General features: G+C 44.3%; 1 protein-coding gene across 1 annotated transcript in view; it reads left to right on the top strand.

The window, feature by feature from the left end:
- The window catches only part of CPED1 (cadherin like and PC-esterase domain containing 1), a 200,018-nt gene that overhangs the window by 47,549 nt on the left and 132,000 nt on the right, over positions 1-20,469 (top strand). The window contains 2 exon segments of the mRNA XM_029910837.1: positions 11,455-11,620; positions 17,343-17,511. Of these exon segments, the coding sequence (XP_029766697.1) occupies positions 11,455-11,620; positions 17,343-17,511 (335 nt within the window).

Genomic DNA, 20,469 nt, shown 5'->3' with positions numbered 1-20,469 from the left:
CCATGTCCCTCACCTCCCACACCTCTGCACCCCATTCGCCTCATACACTGCTGCACTCCCATTATGTCCCTATACATCCCTGTGCATCCAACATTCTCATGCACCTGTAGCCTTCTGCCTCCCCCTGCATCCCCATCCACCCCACATACCCCCCCCACAGCCCCTCTCACCCCCACCCTGCTCTCGTCCTTGGCCTCTTTCCCTCCCCACCCTCTCTCCTCCACCCCCACATCTCCATCTTTTCCCCTCCAGCTCACCCTCCTCCTTTCCTGGCTGGGTGATTTAGGCAACCCCTGGAAAAGTGTATGAAAAAGTGTCTCTGTGTAGGCAAGTGTGTGCATGCATGCATTGTATGTGTGTAAGAGACTGTGTGTCTTTGTGTAGGAAGGTGCGTGTATTGCTGCTTGTGTGTATACCTGTGTGAATAAAATTTGCAGCCTAACTCTGACTTTTATTCCTTTTGCTGGCTTGCGCACAAAAGAATTGATGACATAAAATGTGTGTGTATTCATTTCATAACAAGTCTTTGAAAGAGAAAGGAATTCTAAAAGAAATGTATTATTTCTTAAAGTGAAGGTTGTTGACTAGTAATTGCAGAAGAGCCAATGGATCATACATGTCTCCCTACCTTTGTCTAGCTACATTATAAACTCATTGTTGCAAACTCTCTCTTTTTATGTGTGTGTCCAGCACCTACCACCCTGGAGCCCTGATCTTAGTTGGGGTCTCTACGCACTAAACAACAATTGTAATATTAAATAATGTAGAAGTATATGTGTTAGTGCATGTTAGGTGTGTACACATGAATACACATGTGTATCTGCAGGTAGGTGTCGGAGTCAGTTTCTACAGATTTATTTGTATAGTTATCTGGACAGGTGTGCATTTCTGTGGTTGTGCTCTATGGATTCGTATTTGGGCTTTGGGAGTGGGCCTTTAATGGACCCATTGCAGCTGTGATAATGTGTGGTCCTAATTTCACACATAAAATTACAATAACTTTAATGAACAAAACACATGGAGCTGGTTATGAAAAATGGGAAGGGGGAGGGAAAGAATCATGAAGACTTTTGTGAAATTTCATTTTTTAAAAAATTGACTATTTTGACTATTTTGCTGCCAGCTCTAGCGTCCTGTAACAAATAAAACCTTAACTTAGCATAATACATCCATCAAAACAATAAATATGCCTGTTTGGGCCTTGGGTGGAGGTGAGCAAGTGACGGAGGGAGGGGGGATGGAGTGAGCCGGGGCAGGGCCTCAGGCAGGGACAGGGCCTTGGGGAAGGGGCGGGGCAGCGGGCAGGGCAAGGGTGTTCAGTTTTCTGGAATTAGAAAGTTGGCAACCCTACTCTACAGGCTGAATGGAATACAGGTATAAAGCTGAATATCCTCAAACTGAAAGCATTCCAGTCCATGTATCCTCACCTGCTGTCCTAACAACCTCACATACTCCCAGAATAAGAGGGATGACAGCAGAGAATCTTGTAATATCCCACATTTCCTTCAGACAGGAAAGCAATTGTCTGACACTAACCTCTGGGAACTCTGCGTGACAGGAATGAAACCATGGAAGAGGAGTCACATCCACTTCTGATGGTCATTGTAGTTGCATCAACACCTCATAATCCATGGTATCAGAGATAGCTGAAGGATCTAATCATTATGGGTGCCTGATCTTTATCCATCAGCAGGAGATCATCAGCCAGTGCTACTTATGGTTGGAACCTGGATTGACAGGGTCAGGGAAGTTGATGGCATAAAAATACTCTGAGAGTTGTCTCACACAACCTTTTCCATAGGCTTAACCAGAACTAGAAGCTTAGGTACTGCTTGGTAGTGTCAAGAGATGGCTGTTTGAATAAAGGCCAAATGTGCTTCCTTTAAAGCTGTTGGCTCCCTGCCCTCCTTAAAGGAGGCACTGGCAGTCTCCAACAGCAAAGAACTGGACCTCACCAATCAAGGGATCCAAAGCACAAGTTATGGCATGAAGTTCTCCCAATACATCCAGAACCACTGAGAGAGAAACTGGCTGAAAGTCAGGCAGAGAAGATCTATCATTAGTCCCCTCTAGGTATCACTGTATAGATGCAGACAGCTCATTCAGGATTATTAGCTTGTTCTCCCTCTCTGTGCTCTGCATATAGATCCTGCTAGACTCAGGCTGCCATGAAGGCTGGTGAAGAGAGGCCAGGAAGCAATGCACAAGGTCTCTATGCAGATGGCCTTGGTCTCCAATGAGTCTCCCAACAACCAGAAGCTTCTGGGGCTGAAGCCCCTTCTTGTTCTATAGGGGCCTCCCTCCTGCCCCAAGACAACAATCAGACAGAAACTGTGCCAGGTTCGATGTGCTGAGTTTACAGTCTCCTGTGTGGGAAAAAAACAATTCACAAGACGTTGTGGCCAGAAGAAAGTGCGGCATTTTCAGTTCAGTTTCATGCTCCCTCCCCCTGCTTTGTGTTTCAACCATGAGCTCCTGAGGTGACTCAATGGGTCTTGAAATGTTTCTAGCAAACCTGACAGTTGATGGACAGCTTAGAAACAAGACAGACTTTATCCTGCAGTAATAGAAGCTTTAATCATTCTTTGCCCTGTGTTTCAAATCTGTCAGTTGTAGGTTATTATGCCTTGAACACAGTAAAAACAAATAAAAAACAAAACAAAAGCTTTGTCCCAAAAACTGAGGATAAAAAGAGAAGGCTAAAGGAAAGAACTGAGTTACGTAGTCTGTACAGTGCCCCATGCATCTCCTGCAGTTTGTATTTTTTAATTTATTGTCTTGCCAGTTATCAGTTCAATATGTTGGTCTCTCACAGCCAGTTAATTACACTTATATATTACCTGAGGGCAATCATTGCAAACTTAATTCGCTGTTACCTATAATAAGCAGAATTACTACACATGCATCTGCAGCTCTGTGATCCACTTATCACACCATGTACTGGCCATGCCAAGAGCCATGTAAACAGTGCCCCAGGTGTTCTTGGGGAGTCTTAATGAATCTAAAAGCAGTGTTACTTATTGGAGCAGATTGTTATCAGCTCTGCTGTTGTTCATACTTGTTAACTCAGCAGTTCTTTAAATTGTTTATGACTGAGTCTCCCCTTGGACCTATGAACTCTGAACTATTAGGACAAGCAAAAGATGGAGAAAAAGCATAGTCAGGTAAATATATTTGAAAGATCACCATCAGGAAGTCTCCTAGATTCATAGAGTTTAGGGTCAGAAGGGACCATAGCGATCATCTAGTCTGACCTCCTGCACATTGCAGATCACAGAACCTCACCCATTCCTGAAATAAACCCCTAACCTCAGGCTGAGTTACTGAAGTCCTCAAATTATGGTTTAAAGACTTCAAGTTACAGAGACTTCACCATTTACACTAGTTTAAAGCTGCAAGTGACCTGTGCCCAATGCTGCAGAGGAAAGAAAGAACTCTGCCAGCACTAATTTTGCTTTGCAGGTTAACACTTGGTGTACCCCAGTTCCCAGACTTCCCAGAAGCTTCCCCTTGCTGTGTCCAGCCCCTGTCACTGAACACTCACAGTAATTACCAAGTGCTCTGCCTCCAAAGAGACAATGTACTCACCAGCTTACTTGATTCAGCTGAGAGGGCACCCTCTACTTTAGATCACAGCACTGAGGTGACTTCATAATAAAAGGAGAATAAGTTTATTAACAAAGAACAGAGATTCACAGATTCAAGGGAGTACTGAGTAAGAATAATGGAAACAGTGAGGGTTACCAGTAAAACAAATGCATAGCACACTTCTAAGCGACTAATCATAACTTTTAACAGGCTAAAACATTTGTCTAAGATAAGTTTCTCACGTAAAGCAATCACTCAGCATCACCAGGACCACAATCCAACTTTCATGTATTCAGAGTGTTGTCCTTTTTGCTCCCTGAGAGATGGATAACAAAGGGGATCTTTCCCTTCTTCTGACAGTCCAGCAAACCTTTGAAATGATAAGATCCTTCTTCCCCGCTGCTTTGTGCTCAGGTGTGCTTACTGCTTTCTCATCCTCCCGTTATCTTGTTCTTCCTGTTTACCTCAGGTGCAAATGAACTCCTATTTATTTGGCTTGTCCTGCTTAATTTACATCAGAGATATAAGCAGACAGGTAAATAAACATTCCTTTGGGAAAAACTTTTTTTTTTATCGATTCTGCCTGGTTACATAGTTGAAATGTATTTTTAGTATCGACCTGCAACATCTGGCATGATACCTGTACGTCCATCTCACAGTGCTTGTGGTGACCAGTATGGTATAAGCTTTCATTGGATACCTCACACGATATTCTTTATAAACACTATGACAGCAATGTGCTAGGTAGTGAGTTTGTCAGGCCTGATAGGAATTGCTGTTACATGACAGTGAATCCTTTGCCAGTTGGCACTGAGAGGCTCTTAGAGCCATCGTAGGTCCTATCTCCTCAAGCAGTTCTGTGTGTGTCCTAGGTCTGTCTCTGCTGTGAGTATAGGGCAATTGTGTGACTTCAGCAGAGAGAGAGAGGAAGACTGGGAACGTGTCCCTTACCCAATATAATACCTCCCGAAATATTTACTATGCAGGGGGTGTGCAGTTTTTTGAGGGGAAGTGGCAGTGAAGAGCTGTCTGCTCCTCCCCTTTGCCCATGTATTGGATCTTCAACCACACAGTTGCAGAGCTGTCAGCCAGAGAAACCTGCCCCCTGTTGGGAGTTCAGAGAGAGATTGCACACATTCACTGTCTACCTTTATGTCATTTCCCAGCATGGTCACGTTGGTCTGTGACTTCTCCCTTAGGATGAGGGAAGAGATTGATCAGCCACAGAAGCACTATACAGCCATTGTACAGGGGAACTTGCATTATTTTCGTTTATGCACTTGTGTCTATGTCTGCAGGGTTCAGACTCCTGAGAGTTCTATGCCACAAATGACTGATACCAAGATCTGGCCCTACAAGAGAAAGAATAGAGTGCCCATGACGGTTCATCTTCCTGGTTCCTTCTTCTGGCAGCAGTAGCTCCTTCAGCTCACTAATGATGTTCATTCCTAGAATCCCTGGGACTCCTCCTCCCATATGGCTCCCTTCAGAGGCTTTGTCTTTCAGGATGAAGATGCATTTTCCTGGCAGTGTCTGGCCCACCACTGGGATTGCCAGTCCATGAACTGCTGTTAGATGTAAAAGCATGTGCTGTGCATGGTCACCTCCTTGTCCTTCAAATATTTTTGAAAATGCGACTCAGTAATGGTGATGACTTCTGAGCCAGTATCTAACAAACATCTGGTCTTCGCCCCTGCTGTACATACTTCAGCAGTTAGACAGTCTCCAAATACTTGTTTGCAGAAGTCACTAGATATGCTGACACTGACCGCATTCCTATTAACACTGTATGCAGAGCAATTTTCCACCAAGGACAGGCCTAGGAATTCTTCTGCCACTGCTTGGCCTTCTGCTGTAGATGGACCACTCACTCCTGGTGCCACATTGGTTTTGAGTGCCTGGGACTCTGCTCTCCTTCTCAGTGGACATTCTCGGCTAGTATGCCCTGGCCTTTCACAAGTGTAACAAATGTACCTTCCCAGCTCATCCTTCAGTGGGGATCTTCAGGATCCTGGTGCCCTTGGATACTTTGGCATATTATTGGGGATTATTTCTTTCATCAACTCGGTCATCACTTTCAGCATCTCCCCCTGTTGGATTGCCAGTTTTTGGACAGCCTCACTTAAACTTTCCAGTGCTAACTGTGTTTGGGGCAGGGTCTTTTCCCCAGCAGTTGCATTCACTAGGCCCCCACTTCATGTACGGGAGTTAGGCTTGGCTGTCTCTGCCACAGGAACTTCCTCTTCTTCTGACCACATAATGGCAGCCTGCCATGGAACTTCTTACTGGGCTCTTCCTTAAACCTCCTTTTCATTTCATGGCAGAGCGAATCATCCAGGAGCCCCAGCACCAACTGCTCTTTCAGAACCATATCTGGGTCTGGAACTCATCAAGGGTCTCGCCGCTCCACTTTGCTCATTCTCTCCTGGAGGTCATAGACATATGCCTGGACAGTTTCACTGTGCTCCTGCTTTCTCTCAAAGAACTCCTTTAGTCGGGTTCCAATAGGTACCTTCTTTCTATACACTTCTAGGATGAGTTCAAATACCTTTTCCATATCTTTCTTGTCTGCTATTGCCATGAACTTTACTGTGGCCTTGACCTAGCCCTTGAGGTGTTCCTCTATGAAGTCCACATGATCTTCTTCAGGTACAGTTAGCACATGCATAGCCGCCTTCACAGACTTGACCCACTCCTCTACCATAATGTCTTCTGGTCTAGTCAGGAAGCTGCTAAACTCTGCGACCTTCTGCTCCCATGGAACATAAATAGTAGGGGGTTTCTTAGCTTCTGCTGCCTGTTGGTCTATTACTGCCTTAGCCAACGATAAGGCTTCTCTCTGTTCGGTTCTAGCTTCTTGTAATGCCTCAGCTTGGTCTGATAATCTGCGCTGAAGTTCAGCAAACTGGGCCTGTAGTTCTTCAATTCCATGGTAGGGTTCTCGACCAGGCCTGGACAATGCTACCAGAACTCAACCAGTAAACCAATGGGGTGGACCCTGTGGATAGAATCCTGTTCATGACGCCAATTATGTAAGTGAGGGAATGGTCCCGCTATTGTGGGGATCTTCCTGGGTTATACACTACTGTGTATAAGCCTGAGTCCTCGCTCCCACTTCCTTTACCCAGAGGCCTGCCTGACTTTGAGGGCTCCCCTTCCACTCTCCTGTGTGGCAGAGTCCTCATAACCCCAACAAGGCTGGGCCCAGGATTCCTGGGGGGCTCAAACCCCAACCTTATCATGGTCAATTAGGGCAGGGACTAGGGTGTCCCCACTCCAGGGTGCTCTCTCTGCACTGGACACCTCCATGACCCACTGATCATTACATACAGTTCAAAGCAAATACAATTTATTAAACAGCAATCAATTTTAAAAAAATGGGAAAGGTTAAAGGAAAACACATAACCCCGCTCTCTGGCAAGGGGACACCACAACCAGCAGTCTCTGGAATATAAGGGCAATTCACAGTCTGTTCCTCACACGTCCCAGGCCTCCTTCTCAGGCCCTGGCAATGCTGTAGGGATACAGCGGATTGGCCACTTGCTCTGGTGGTGGCCAAACGCCTTCAGGCTCTAGGTGGCAGGGCCCTTCTTCCTAGCGTCAGCTCGCCCATCGGGATTACGATCCCCCTCCAAGTCTGGCCTGCAAGGCTTCTTGGCTGGGGGCATCTCCCTGCGCTGGGCCTGCTGTCCAGGGTCTCCCCTGGCTCTTCCCAGCTGCTCATCACACCTGGCTCTGGACTCCTCCAGCTCCACTCTGCCTCAGCACTGATGCTGCTCTGTTTCCAGCCCCCCGGGCTGCTTTTTCTGGCCCCTCAGGCTCTGGTTGCTACAGCTCTCCTCCCAGCACAGGTCTGCTTTCAGGGGTGTTTGTGCGGCTCTGCTCCCAGCACTGACTTGCTTCTTGGGCTGCTTCTTTGGTTCTCTGGCTGGCACGGCTTTGTCCCCCAGCTCAGCTTGGGCCCCTGCTCTCTCCTTAGCTGAGCCCCATTCTGTTCCAGGCAATTCCAACTCACCCAGAGGACGGGACCCCCCGACCTCCTGACTCCCTCATTAGCCTGCTCACCCTGTCAATCAGGCTGACCTGGAGCATTGGCCTCTCCCCATTGCTCCTGGGGACTGTCAGTCTCAGGGTCCTGATTTCCCATTGACCCTTTCCCTTTCTTTTGGTACTGGGAGCTAGCCAACCAAGCCTCCACTGAGTTTTAGTAAGGGTCCAACAGTCCTCTTACATTTATCCATGTATCTGTTGAAATGTAAATTGAGTATTGTCTCATTCTCAATCACCAGTCTGAGCTAATTGCAGATGAAGGATTGTGAGATTTAACAGGAAAAGAACAACAGCAGGGGGAAAGAGCCTCAGCTGGGGGTGCACTTCAAAGATTTACTGGACTATAACTGGGGAACAAGGAAAGCACCTTGTTGCCCATAGGAAGGAAACGGATAGCAAGCACATTTACATTTATGAAAATGGGATCACAACCAGCCTTGGTTGGATATGCTGTAAAAGGCTTTGGGTGAGATACGACTGCCTGAGTCAGGTTTAGTTTAGTCTCTAGAAAGCAGGTTATGATTTTGTTTTATATGTAGCCCTTTCCCCCATTATTCTTGTTCAGTATCTCTTGAATCTTTGGTAATAAACTTATTGTTGTTTACATTATAAATATATCTCAGTGCTGTGATATTAAGCAAGGTGCTGATCCCGAGTTGAATCACACCAGCTGGTGTGTGCACTGTTCCCTTAGGGACAGCAGACTTGGTATTTCTGTGAGTTTTCATTGGACAAAGGTTGGACACTACAGGTGAACACTTCAGAGGGGCTCAGGAACTGGGGTGCATCTACTGTTAACCTGTAAGGCAAAGTAAGGGCTGGCACGGGCCAGAGGAGATTGTTTGGGTGGCTGGTGGTGTCAGGGAGCTGACACTCTGTTAAGCAGAAGCAAGTCTCCTTCTCGCTGGAGGTCATGGGAGTAACAAAGTGACTCACAGCCCTGGGCACCCTGAGAACCCTCACAGGGAGCATTCATCCACAAGTGGTATTTGGCAAAATTATGTGCACTGTACATCTGTTGTAGTCTCATGTTCCATGCCCTGTTCAACGATTCACTGATAATCATAGATGTTCATAAGCAGGGATATTCCATTTTAGAAGATAACTCTGCTCACTTACTTATCACCAGTTGCCTTTTCCTTTATGGTATAGCAGTAGGTAAGCACTGTTGTGAGCCTTTTATAGTGGAATATTCATGCAAGAAGCAAAATAAAATGAAAAACAAATGATCAGAAGGAAATTTTTAAAAAAATATTTAGTCTATGTTGGCAGTCCATTGCAGTGGAGTAACTGGAGAGAAGGTTTGGAGAGGAATGAAAAAACTTGCATGATTTTATTACCTAAAGCAATGGGTGACCAAGATCATAAGCAGAACAAAAGGGGCAGAGAAGAAAGGGAAAAAGTCTTTACTCTATAATTCCACTTTTTTTCCATTATCTGATCAAACCCAAAAGCAATGTAATTTATTTATGTGCATTTGCTGCTCTGTATACAGCATAATTTTGATTATCCAAGCTTCAATTGTCCCAAACTCCCTGTCTTGCTAAGCAGTATCATGTCCCTTGATGTGAATTATTATATAGAAAATTGAAATTCCCTCAAGTATTTGAAACTTGAATTTCAAAATCTATTCATTGAGCCCCATGACATTTAGATTAGGATGCACTGCGTATAAAATGTCTGATTCTTCATAAGGATGAATCCTTTATAGAAAACAATATCATATTTATATATAAGGTGGGCGTGAACCAAAAGCCTTGCTATGAACCTGTAGGCAGTTTGGATGTGAAGCAGAATCCAGCTCAGGATCTGAGCACTGTAGGTCAAGCCCATCTCTAATTTGTATCTAACTGACACCAAACCCATAGGGGAGAGCCTCTGAACAGTTGAATGAATCACATAATGTGTATGCAACAATTTCAAAATATAATAGGACAGGCCTGATTCCTCTCTTTCACCAATTTTACACTGTTGTAATTCCAGTGAGTTACTTCTGATTTTCACGAGTGTAATGGTAAATTGGAAAAAGACTCTGAAATCACCTGTGCTTTTTGGATACTTTGCACCAGCAGTGCATCCTCCACTGGAGCAACCAGAGCCAGCCCTTCTCCCTACCCTTTCCATCCCTAACTGAGCCGACTGACTCCCTTTTAAGCCCCACCTCCACATGGAACATGCTTGACATGGATGGAGGGGCAGGGCCTGCTGAGCCCAGAGCTGTTCTTTCACCCTTTGCTGTCCAGTGAGGGGTTTGTACACCCCGTCACACAGCCCAAAAGTTATCCTAAGCGTGACCCTTGGAAAATTACCCTGTTAAAATGCTCCCTTACTTTGAAGAGTGAATATGGAAAAATGGCCCCTTCTTACTGATCAGATTTGCTCTCCGTGTCTGTTCAAAGTCAAGTGAGTTTGACTGAGTTAAGTGACTACAATAAGAATTTACTGGGTTTTACTCTGGTCGGTGCTGCAGCACCCACACAGATGGGGGACTGTTCCTCGCTATGCAACATCAACATACTAGTAATTGCTTATGAAGTTCAAATCAGTTACCCCTGTGCAACGGGGTTGCAAAGTTAACATGAAAGGTATAACCTGAAGATGAAGGGTGCACATAGGGGTAACTCAGGGCCTGAATTTGACCTGCAAAACCTTTATTACTGGTGAATGATGCATGTGAAGCAAAGAACCGAAATTGACTTTCGGAGCCTAGTTTGAACTTGCAAGATTATAAACTGAGCGTGTTAATTAAGGAATCATTGAGAGACAATCAGCATGGACCCTCACAATGCTATTTTAACAGAGGCACTTTTCAGAGATGAGCTATGCGCTCAGTGAAGGGCTGCTCATATCGCCCCACTAGAAATTCGATTTTGTTTTTAAATTGATATATTGAAATGGAATGAGTCTGCATTAAAAGGGAAGTTATACAAATACCTTAATAAACTTAGCACAGTGTGGTTTTACACTAAAATGAGGTCTGGAAATAATATGAACAGCTTGACTTTTCCCTGAGTATTACTTAAGAGTTTGAAATATCTAAAAGTGAAGTATGTGGGAGTTAATGAAAACCACACAGGACAAAATAAAGGCACCGTGCAAGGGCTTTTTGTGAGCAAAGTAAAAAAGAAGATATACCATCTACTGGCAGATATCACATCATGATGTTTTGATTATTAATAATATTTACTTCAGTACATCTGAGATCTCTGTTGCTTCAATATAAGGTTTGCTCCTGCTCGCATTGAAGTCAATGGCAAAACTCCCATAGATTTCAGCAGATACAAAATCAAACCTTAAGTATGCTCAAAGAAAGAGTATCTTGTTTGTTGTGCTCTGTGTGTAATTAGTGTGGGCAGAGTCCTGCAGTCCTTGTTCAGACAAAGTTCCAATCAATATCAATTGTAGTTTTGACAGTGTAAAGCCCACAGTATTGGGCCCTATTACATCTGAGTTATTCTGTGTTGAGAAATGAGGGATTTCTTTTAATGGAGTGGAGGGAGTTGTGTAACACAGAGTCCTACATTAGCACTGTCATTGGGAATGAACAGAATAACCAATACATATGTACAATGAGAACAGTGGCTCTGGTTATGGCTCTGCTCATGCAGTTGGATGGGGACTCCTTGTGGGCATAAGGGTCTCTGCTAGCAGATCCCAACACAGTAAAGGAGCCTAAGAATTTGTCATTTTACTGAGTCATCTGATAATTGTAGCTCCGCTCTGCGTGTTTTTATTTTATATTTCATAGAACAGGAGGTGACTGCTCTTTTTAACAGTATGTTGACTTTTTAATTTATTTATTTGGATTTTTTTCAGGACTGCACCTTCCAATTACTTTCCCTGGATGCCTGGATCAGCATGTGTTGTCAAAGACAATCATTGCAAGTGGCTCTTCTCAGCCTGTGAAGTCACGTGAGGGTGATGAAAGGACAAATTTTGCCCATCTGTGGTACTTGTGGAACCGGACCAATAGTGCACAGCTGTAAGATAATGATTTTGTATCATCATGTTCTGGATGTCTGTATATATCTCATAGCATGTTTGAGCGAGAGGCAGTCCAGCAGCATGTAGAAAGGAAGGATCAGAAGCCCAACAGCATTCTATCTACACAGGTACTTACATGGGCATCATCACTGCAGTATCTTAGGGCTTGTCTACACATACAGTGCTGCAGCTGCATAGCTGTCCACACTGGTGCTTAGGGTGGTGTAACTTATTTCGCTCTGATGGGTGGTTTATTCACACCCCTGAGCAACATAAGTTATGCCAACATAAGCTGTAGTGTAGACATAGCTTTAGTGTGTACACACACCTTCATATACTGAGATGATGAGGATCATTTAATCACCTAGGTAGATACAGACACACCTCTGAATAATATATAAGTCTGTACAGTGGCAGATCTATCATCCCATGCCCTGTTTGTGCCCTGGCCTACCCCCCCACCCAACCCACAAGCTCTTCTGTGCAGAGAGCCCCCATAAAGCTGGGCTCTTTGGCATATTGGAGTATGCCCTCCCAGCACAGGCTCTCCAAATCCTGCCTCTGTTTCAGCAGAACCATACAGATTCTGCTGCCTGGGACCCTCTGGGAGTGATTCTGGCCACTCCATTAGGACTGCTGTGCAGGGAAGCTAAGCCTCTGTGCTCTAGATCTCCCAGGTGGATAAAGCTTCTGGAGAAGTCTGCAGCACTGATTCCTCACTTAGCCTCTCTGGCATATTTCCTGAGCAGTGGCTCTCAGTCTGCTACCTCTTCCTGGGAATGGAGCTTCTCTGCCCACCTGCCCTAGGCCCCCAGGACCAGTGCTGACCCCGGAGATAAACCAGTTGCTTAAACACACCCTGTCCCAGAACTCCCCCTACAAAGGTGTGGTTACTATTTAACTCTCTGAGTCACACAATAGTGGTAAAGCAGTTAAAACACACTTACTACAGAGTCTAACATATTTCTGTTTTTACCTAATCATATAAAGCACAAGACAGTACAGCTCATACAAAGCAATATACATTCTAAGCACAATGCCCCTCACTAGCTTGCCCTTCCCCTGCGAGTCCTTGGGGGACCATCTGGGTTCAGGGAGGCAGGCAGGGAGTCCCCTGCGTCCTGAGGTGTTGCATGCTGGTGGGTTGCTTCTTCCTCATGGGCTGGAGAAAATAGCTGCTGAGCAGAACAGTTTCTGTCCTTTTAAAAACCTTAGTGCCCTGTGTCAGGGGACACCTTTGCCAGCTTTCCCACATGAGCCCAAACCCCTGGCAGGTGCCTTCATTGCCAAGGCAAGTTCCCCTCTGCTAAACCAATTCTTCTGGGCAGGGACCAGTCTTTTGTCTTGAACAGCGGTTCTCAAGCTGTGGGTCGGGACCCCAAAGTGGGTCATGACCTTGTTTTAATGGGGTCGCCAGGGCTGGCTTAGACTTGCTGGGGCCTGGGGCCAAAGTTGAAGCCCAAGTCCCACTGCCTGGGACTGAAGCCCTTGGGCTTCAGTCTTTGCCCCTCCTGCCCAGGGCGGTGGGGCTTGAGTAGGCTCAAGGTTCGGTCCCCCTTCCTGGGGTCGTGTAGTAATTTTTGTTGTCAGAAGGGGGTCACGATGCAATGAAGTTTGAGAACTCCTTGTCTAGAATACATAGCTTTCCGTAGACAGTGTCATTGAGGATCCAGCAGCAGCCCAAATTGAAAACTTCCTAAATGGAAGAAGGATAGGAAGGACAATCACCCCACTTTCCCTTAACACACTATCAGTGCCTCCATTATGTCCAAACTAAGCTTCTGCCAGTTTGCCTTTATCTAAGTATTGCTCTCTGCCAGGCACTGGGAAAGCAAAGATGCTGCGTCATCTGGGTTTGATGGAAAAGAGGCATAGAACTGTGTATGCCAGGTACATCTTGATAGAGCTACAGCCCAAATTGTTTTATTATTTTCCTCAGCATGACATACAGGAGGGACAATCAAAATCAGCCTGGCAGAACATGCATGAGCACTGTCTTTGGACAGATGAGCAATTGATCAAAATCACATTCTCTGATCTCTGGGGGCCAAATCCTGTTCCCATTGAAATCAAAAGGAGTTTTGCTATTGAGTTCAATGGGAACAGACTTTGGCATTTGAAGAGAAAAGAAAAAACCACTCAAGCAAGGGCTATGTTGCTTATACCACAGGTATCAAAGGCTGCTGACTCATGTGAGAAAGTCAGCAGACATCTGATCTTTGTCCATTGCAAGGGAAAAATCAGCAATCAATGAGGCTAGAACAGTCTCTGTACCATATCCAACTCCTAAGTCCATCTGCAAAGGATCAAGGAAATATGAAGGCTCCAGATTACCTTAAAGTCTTCAGTCCCTTGGTTAGAATGCTCCCATAGTATATGTTCATAGTCCAGAGGCTGGAGCAGGAAAGAGGCTAGAGCAGGAAAGAGACAAAATGTATCAGTGCATGGGATTCTTCTGTCCTAAGTGCAGAACTCTGCACTTGTCCTTGTTGAACCTCATCAGATTTCTTTTGGCCCTTTTGGACAGATTTAATTTGTCTAGGTCCCTCTGTATCCTATCCCTACCCTCCAGCGTATCTACCACTCCTCCCAGTTAGGTTCCAAGTTTGTAAATTGTTCTGGATGAAACTGACAGTGCCTGAGCTGTCAGATCAGAAGGAGCTTCATTCAAATAAAGGTGGGCAGATGTGTGATAAGTCTTAGCTCCATTGCTAAGATAAGGAACATATTTTCAGCAAAGTTCTTGGCAGATTCCTGAGGCAGCTGGTTTAAGGCAATCAGAGTTCGGCATTATAATCTTCACTTATAGTTCTCTCACCCACAAAGCTGGAAAATGAGGCATTTGTTTGCTTTGTTTTGCTGCTCCAGTTTCAGTTAACAAAATGTTATGTTAGACTAGTTTCGCTGCAAAGAAGAATTCTATGTTTAATTACAATGGGGAAAACACCTGATTCCTGTCAGGCTGCAGAATTGGGTTGCCATCAGAATCCAAACATCCTCTGGTCAGTGCAATCAGAGGCATTCCTCTAATGATTTGGACTTGATGTGATGCAATATGAATGTCATGGATAATTCAGACCAATGGGGAGAAACAGAATAAAAAATACTGTTTAAACACCTTCCGTCCCCCCCACCCCTCCTCTCTTGAGGACTCCTGACCAACTTAACAGCACAATACATATGCTAAAAAACTTAAACAAAGCCTTTCTTTAAGTTTGTTAGCATATGTATTGTGCTGTTAAAGCCATATAAAGAATGAATGCCCTCCCTTCTTTAAGGAGCAGAGCACAGCCCCACCCGGCCAGTCCCAAGTCTTTCTGGTACCCCATACCTGCTAAAAATCTCTTGCCGGTACTGTGGACTGGAGTGTACCGCCCTACTTGCACTCCTGTTTATCACTAGATCACAGTCTAAACTATCCATCATTTTTTATAGTCCTTTGTTTATGTAGTTAACTGAATTAACATTAAAATTCATAGTACTTATTAGATGGAATAATGACTAAATCAGTGAATTTGCCCAAATGCAACGATATCTAGCTTTTAAATAATAATTTTCCTGAGTTTGAGTGGTTTGTCTATTGACTATGTCAGTTGCGATTTCTGAGTAAAATTAAGCCTCACTCAGGATCTCGCAATAGAACTTAGCCGTGGCTGAAAACAAAATCCTGACATTTGAGAGTTCTAAACGTGAGGCTTAGTTTTACTTAGAAATCCTGTCAGCCGCCCCAGGTGTGGTGGGGACTCCTGTTGTCAGCCGCCCGGGGCGTGGGGAAGCAGGGCCAGGCTCCTGCTGTCAGCCCTGGGTGGCTGCTCCCCTGCGAGCCTGGGAAGTGGGAGAGGGACCCCACCACAGCCCCACCCCCAGGCCTTGGGAGGGCGAAGAACCCTAAGGAGCAGAGGTGAGGCTGGAAGGACTGAACTATGGCCTGGGGGGTGCAGGAGGTTCTGAAGTGAGGAGGGTGGGGGACTGAAGGGGGTGGGGGGCTGTATTGATGTTGGGTTCTGAGCAGATGGGTGGTGAAAGCTGGAAGGGTGAACTGAGGGCGGTGGGGGCTGAACTGATGGGGTGGTGATGATGGGGTCTGGAGGACTGAACTGAGGAGGAGCTGAATTGAGGGGGGTTGGCTGGAGACAGAACTGATGGGAGGCTGGGGGACTGGATTATTTGCTGGGCAGGAGAGGGGCAGATGTAGGGGTGAGAGCTCCTGCAGCAGGCACCAAAATCACCTTATCCGGTACAGGTGTGGGAGAGTGTACAACATTAACTGTCACATGCACACATCCTACGGATGGGCAGGGAGAGTGCAAAAATCAAGAGACTGGTCTAAAAAACACAATAAAATCTTTTTTTTTAAATCTCATGATTTTGGGGCCAATCTCATGATTTTGGGTGGTTTGACTCATGATTTTTGATCTCTTGATCAATACAATTTGTCAATACAATTCCACAGCTAATTCTTTGCAGACTATTGTAGCAATAGACCAATAGCTGGACACCTCTATAGTGTGGCCACTGATGCATTCTCGGAATACCGGACATTCTGGTACTTCCAGGAACTGAATGGCCCTACCTCCTGCCAGCGTGACCTTGGACACACGGTATGTGCGAGGTCATGCCGCATGGGAGGGTGCCATTTTTAAGAACGTGCTGCTCTGCCTCCACCGATGGGACCTTGTATGTGAGGTCATCGTGGTGGGAGCAGAGCCGCACAGTGTTCAAAAGGGCGTCCCCCATCCGATACTGGACAAACCATGACTGATTTTGTCTCAGTACCTGATGTGGGACAAACCCTAGAAAAACAGGACTGTGCAGTTAAATACTTCACTAGTGGCCTCCCTACATCCCTATCACTTCCAAATCAAAGCCTGCCAGATAATTATTCACTAATTTATAAAGGGCTGTTTCCTTGTATCATAGTCCTTTACAGTATTTTATGGAGGTGCTGGTCTTGACTCTCTACTGTTGCTAGCCCTCCAGAATTGTCCTGGAGTCTCTGGGAATTAAAGATTAATTTTAAATTAAAGTTTATGTCATGTGATGAAACCTCCAGGAATATGTCCAACCAAAACTCTGTTCAGTGATGTCATGCAGTAATCACATGAGCGTGACAATGGCGTTTTAGTGTGTGTGACCCCACTTAAATGTAATGGATCAGCGTTCACGTTGCACTCCCCATCAGTACAGGGCCAGGGAAGCTAATAATTCAATCAGTGGACCAAATTTGGTGATGAATCCTGGTCATGTGCCACCTGAGGCACATTGTGCATATGTTAAGAAGACTTAAATGTAAGTAGTTTTTATTAAAGATAGTGTAGGTTTTCCTGGTGTTAGCACAGGGCAGAGTTAAAGTTGTTTGTATTTCCATTCCTAACATGTTTGGATTTCTTTAAAATTGGATTTCTGGGTTGGTCATGCCTGTTTTTGCAATAATAACAACATTACTGTAATGTTTTTTACCTATACGTTCCTGATATGTGCTCTCAGCTGTGACTCCATCTTGCCATAGGTTTTATCTGGGAATTACGATGAAATAAATCCTCCAAGCAGTAAAAACAGACTTGGTGCAAAGCATTGTTCCAACCTACTTGGTTTAATCTCTTGTGTCACTTCACTGGGGAAGAAAGGCTCCTATTTTCAGTATTCTTATACCTCATTTTCCTTTTCATATAGAGGAAGCAAGCACTTTCCTAACATGGTGGATTGTTCTTATTTTGCAGGAGTTCTATACCAGCTCCAGCTGACCACAAGGAGCTCTTTAAAGCTCAAGACCTTTCCATCATCATTAAAGCGTATGTCCTAGTGACATCCTTAACACCTTTGCGGGCATTCATTCATTCAACTGCCATTGTCCGGCTTCCTCCCAAGAAGAAGCACTTTTCTGTAAAGGTAAAACTCTTCTTTTCTAGCTGGTTCATTCACTCAAAGTGCAGTGGTAGAAAGGCAAACAATTTAGTTCCTCTTTCTTCTTCCTTCATTATTAGCCATTCCTACTGAACACAAAATATATTTTTCATGGATAGCTTTCATGGATCAGACAAAAGAGCAGTGTTTGGTTTGCAAAGGAGGAGGGAATATTGTCATGCACAATGGGATTATCAGGGCACTTCCAAGTTTTGGCTTGGCTGTGTGAGCGCAGCTGCAGAGCTGTTGTTACCCTCTCAAGCCCAACTGTGCATACACTGCAGTGCTGAAGCTTTTTCTAGGTTGGTGTTAATCCACTATGGAAGAAAGTAAAATCAATATCTAAAATAAGGGCTGGTTTTGGACCTTTACTTTTTTGAACTAGAGATGTCGCAGAGTTGCACTTCATGAGAGAAGTGGTCACAAACTAAGGAAAATGCTCTGTAAGGTGGAATGGGCCTCCAGTGTGCCACCCTTAGAATCCTAGGGTCTATGAAGATGGATGCTTTATAAACAGGCTTGAAAGGATTAGATTTTATCAGTAAAGGCCAGTAAATGTTGCTTTCACTGTACACACACAAATTGTTGGGAAAATATTTCCGTCAGTAATAATAGAAATTTACAGCTAGGCAAAGTAAGAAAAATGCACCTTGAAAACTTATTAGAGTTTGACTTAAAAAGATATTCACGTTGTGTATTTTGACATGTGGTGTTGACAATTTGTGTTTTAATGGTTATAAAGCTTTAACTTTTTTGAATTTCAGTGTCTATTGTCATTAAATAATTGTCTTCCCCTTCCCCACACACAATTTCACGCAATTCTCGAAACTTAAATTGATAAAAACTTTAAAAATGCATAAAGAAATAAAAATAATCCTGCCAAGCCTATTTATAAGGGCCTAAAATAGATTAGATCTTGTCATGTCCAGGTGGCTGGGTAGAGACCATCTGCTTTCCCCTGTCTATCTTGCCCAGTGGCACATGCCTCGTCATGGGTATCCTGCTTCTCCTTTGTTCAATTTAGTGAGAAACTGTGCTTGCAATATAGCAGCTCTTCCTGCAATGCCAGAGAATCTGCTGCCTTGTGGATCATTCCATCCTTCCTTCTGCAGAAGGGAGGCACTAGGGCTGCAGAGTTTTCTATGCAGGGCCGCCCAGAGGATTCAGTGGGCCTGGGGCAAAGCAATTTCGGGGGCCCCTTCCATTAAAAAAAGTTGCAATACTATAGAATACTATATTCTTGTGGGGGCCCCTGTGGGGCCCAGGGCAAATTGCCCCACTCCTCCTCCCCTCCCTCCGCCCCCCTCCCCCCGGGCGGCCCTGGGAAAAATAAACATTTAAAAACCTTCTGCATCTCGGCACAAACCCAGTTTTGAGAAAACTTCTTTTCAAGTCACCTTTACAAGGTATCACTGGTTCTCAGCATCAGCTAGTGCTAAAAGGCACTAAAGCTCATTAAAAGGGTTGGACAAATATTTTCCATCAAAACTTTTTTTGGATCGAAAACTAGGTGTTTTTAAAAAGCAGAAAAAATCACGGACAATGTCTGCTTTCCTTCAAAATTTTTTGTGTTTTTTTTAATTGAAAAGCTGAAATTAGTCTGCCAAAACCTGAACATGGTTTGGGGTTTCAGAAGATCCCCAACTGAGTCACTTGGGTAGGGGGCATGATTTGGGTCTTAATCAGCATGAATGCTGGCATTATGCTAAAATGCCAGAATCCTACTATGATAATGCTAAAAAGTTGGAGCATATTGAAGCCTATGAGGTGATAATGTTACTAATTTTTACCATCTTCCTTGTGGAAACTAATTGGTCTTCCTCATTTAAGTCACCCACTGAACAGACCTCTGCTTCCTCCGAGTTTAATTTCATTTTAAGTTAACTGAAAATATTACAAGTGTCCAGTAGCATCATTATAATCCCGTAACTAGGAACTAGCTTGGAGGATAATAATCATTAGTAATTGTGGCATTGCGCATCAGCCACCATTTACAGAACATTCTGGCAGCTGAAAAAGCAATAAAAGCAATAAAAGTGATTAATAATAAAAGAAGTAGTGTCACTTAGACAGTAGTTCCAGTCTGGTTACTGCTTCTGTGGTCCTATATCTTCCACAGCTTTAGACAGAGTTGTCAGAACAGCAAGAGTTATACAAACAATAGTTACCAGAGAAAGCACTTCTATAGTAAGAAGCAACAGAGGGTCCTGTGGCACCTTTAAGACTAACAGAAGTATTGCAGCATAAGCTTTCGTGGGTGAATGCCCACTTCATCAGACACAAGTGGCATTCACCCATGAAAGCTTATGCTGCAATACTTCAGTTAGTCTTAAAGGTGCCACAGGACCCTCTATTGCTTTTTACAGATTCAGACTAACATGGCTACCCCTCTGATACTTGACACTTCTATAGTGATGTACATTTAAATGCAAATTAATACAATGATGGAGAACAGGATATATTAGGCTGCCTCTAACTATAAACAGTATATTCTATATAGAGCTTGAGAGAAGTCAGAGAGACTCCAAGAATTAACCATTAAAAGCAAGGCACTGTATAATCTAACAATAGAAATTCTCTAGGTGTGACCAGCTAGCATACGTGGAAAATACATAAAGGATTTCTGGGCTTGATACAATGCAGCATCAGATGCACTGTGCAGGAGAAGCAGAAAATAGCACCTTGTTCTGGAAATGATAGTGAAAAATTAAATGTTTAAAATAAGTATTTTTCTCCCTGTCTGTAAGTCAGCTATAAACCATTTTGGCATGATCATAGAGCATGTTTTCAATAAACTTCACAGAATATTCAGCCAAACCTACAATGCCAGTTACCACCTACAGCAGACACAATGAGCCAGACCTCTGAATGAAGTCAGTGGAGCTATGCCAATTGATGACAGCTGAGGAATTTGGTCCATAATAACTAGAAATATTCAACCTC

This window comes from Terrapene carolina, unplaced genomic scaffold, assembly GCF_002925995.2.
Source record: "Terrapene carolina triunguis isolate 2854851 unplaced genomic scaffold, T_m_triunguis-2.0 Scaffold68, whole genome shotgun sequence".
Lineage (NCBI taxonomy): Eukaryota > Metazoa > Chordata > Testudines > Emydidae > Terrapene > Terrapene triunguis.
Note: the sequence above shows the minus strand (reverse complement) of the source record. Positions and strands in the feature narration are given on the sequence as shown.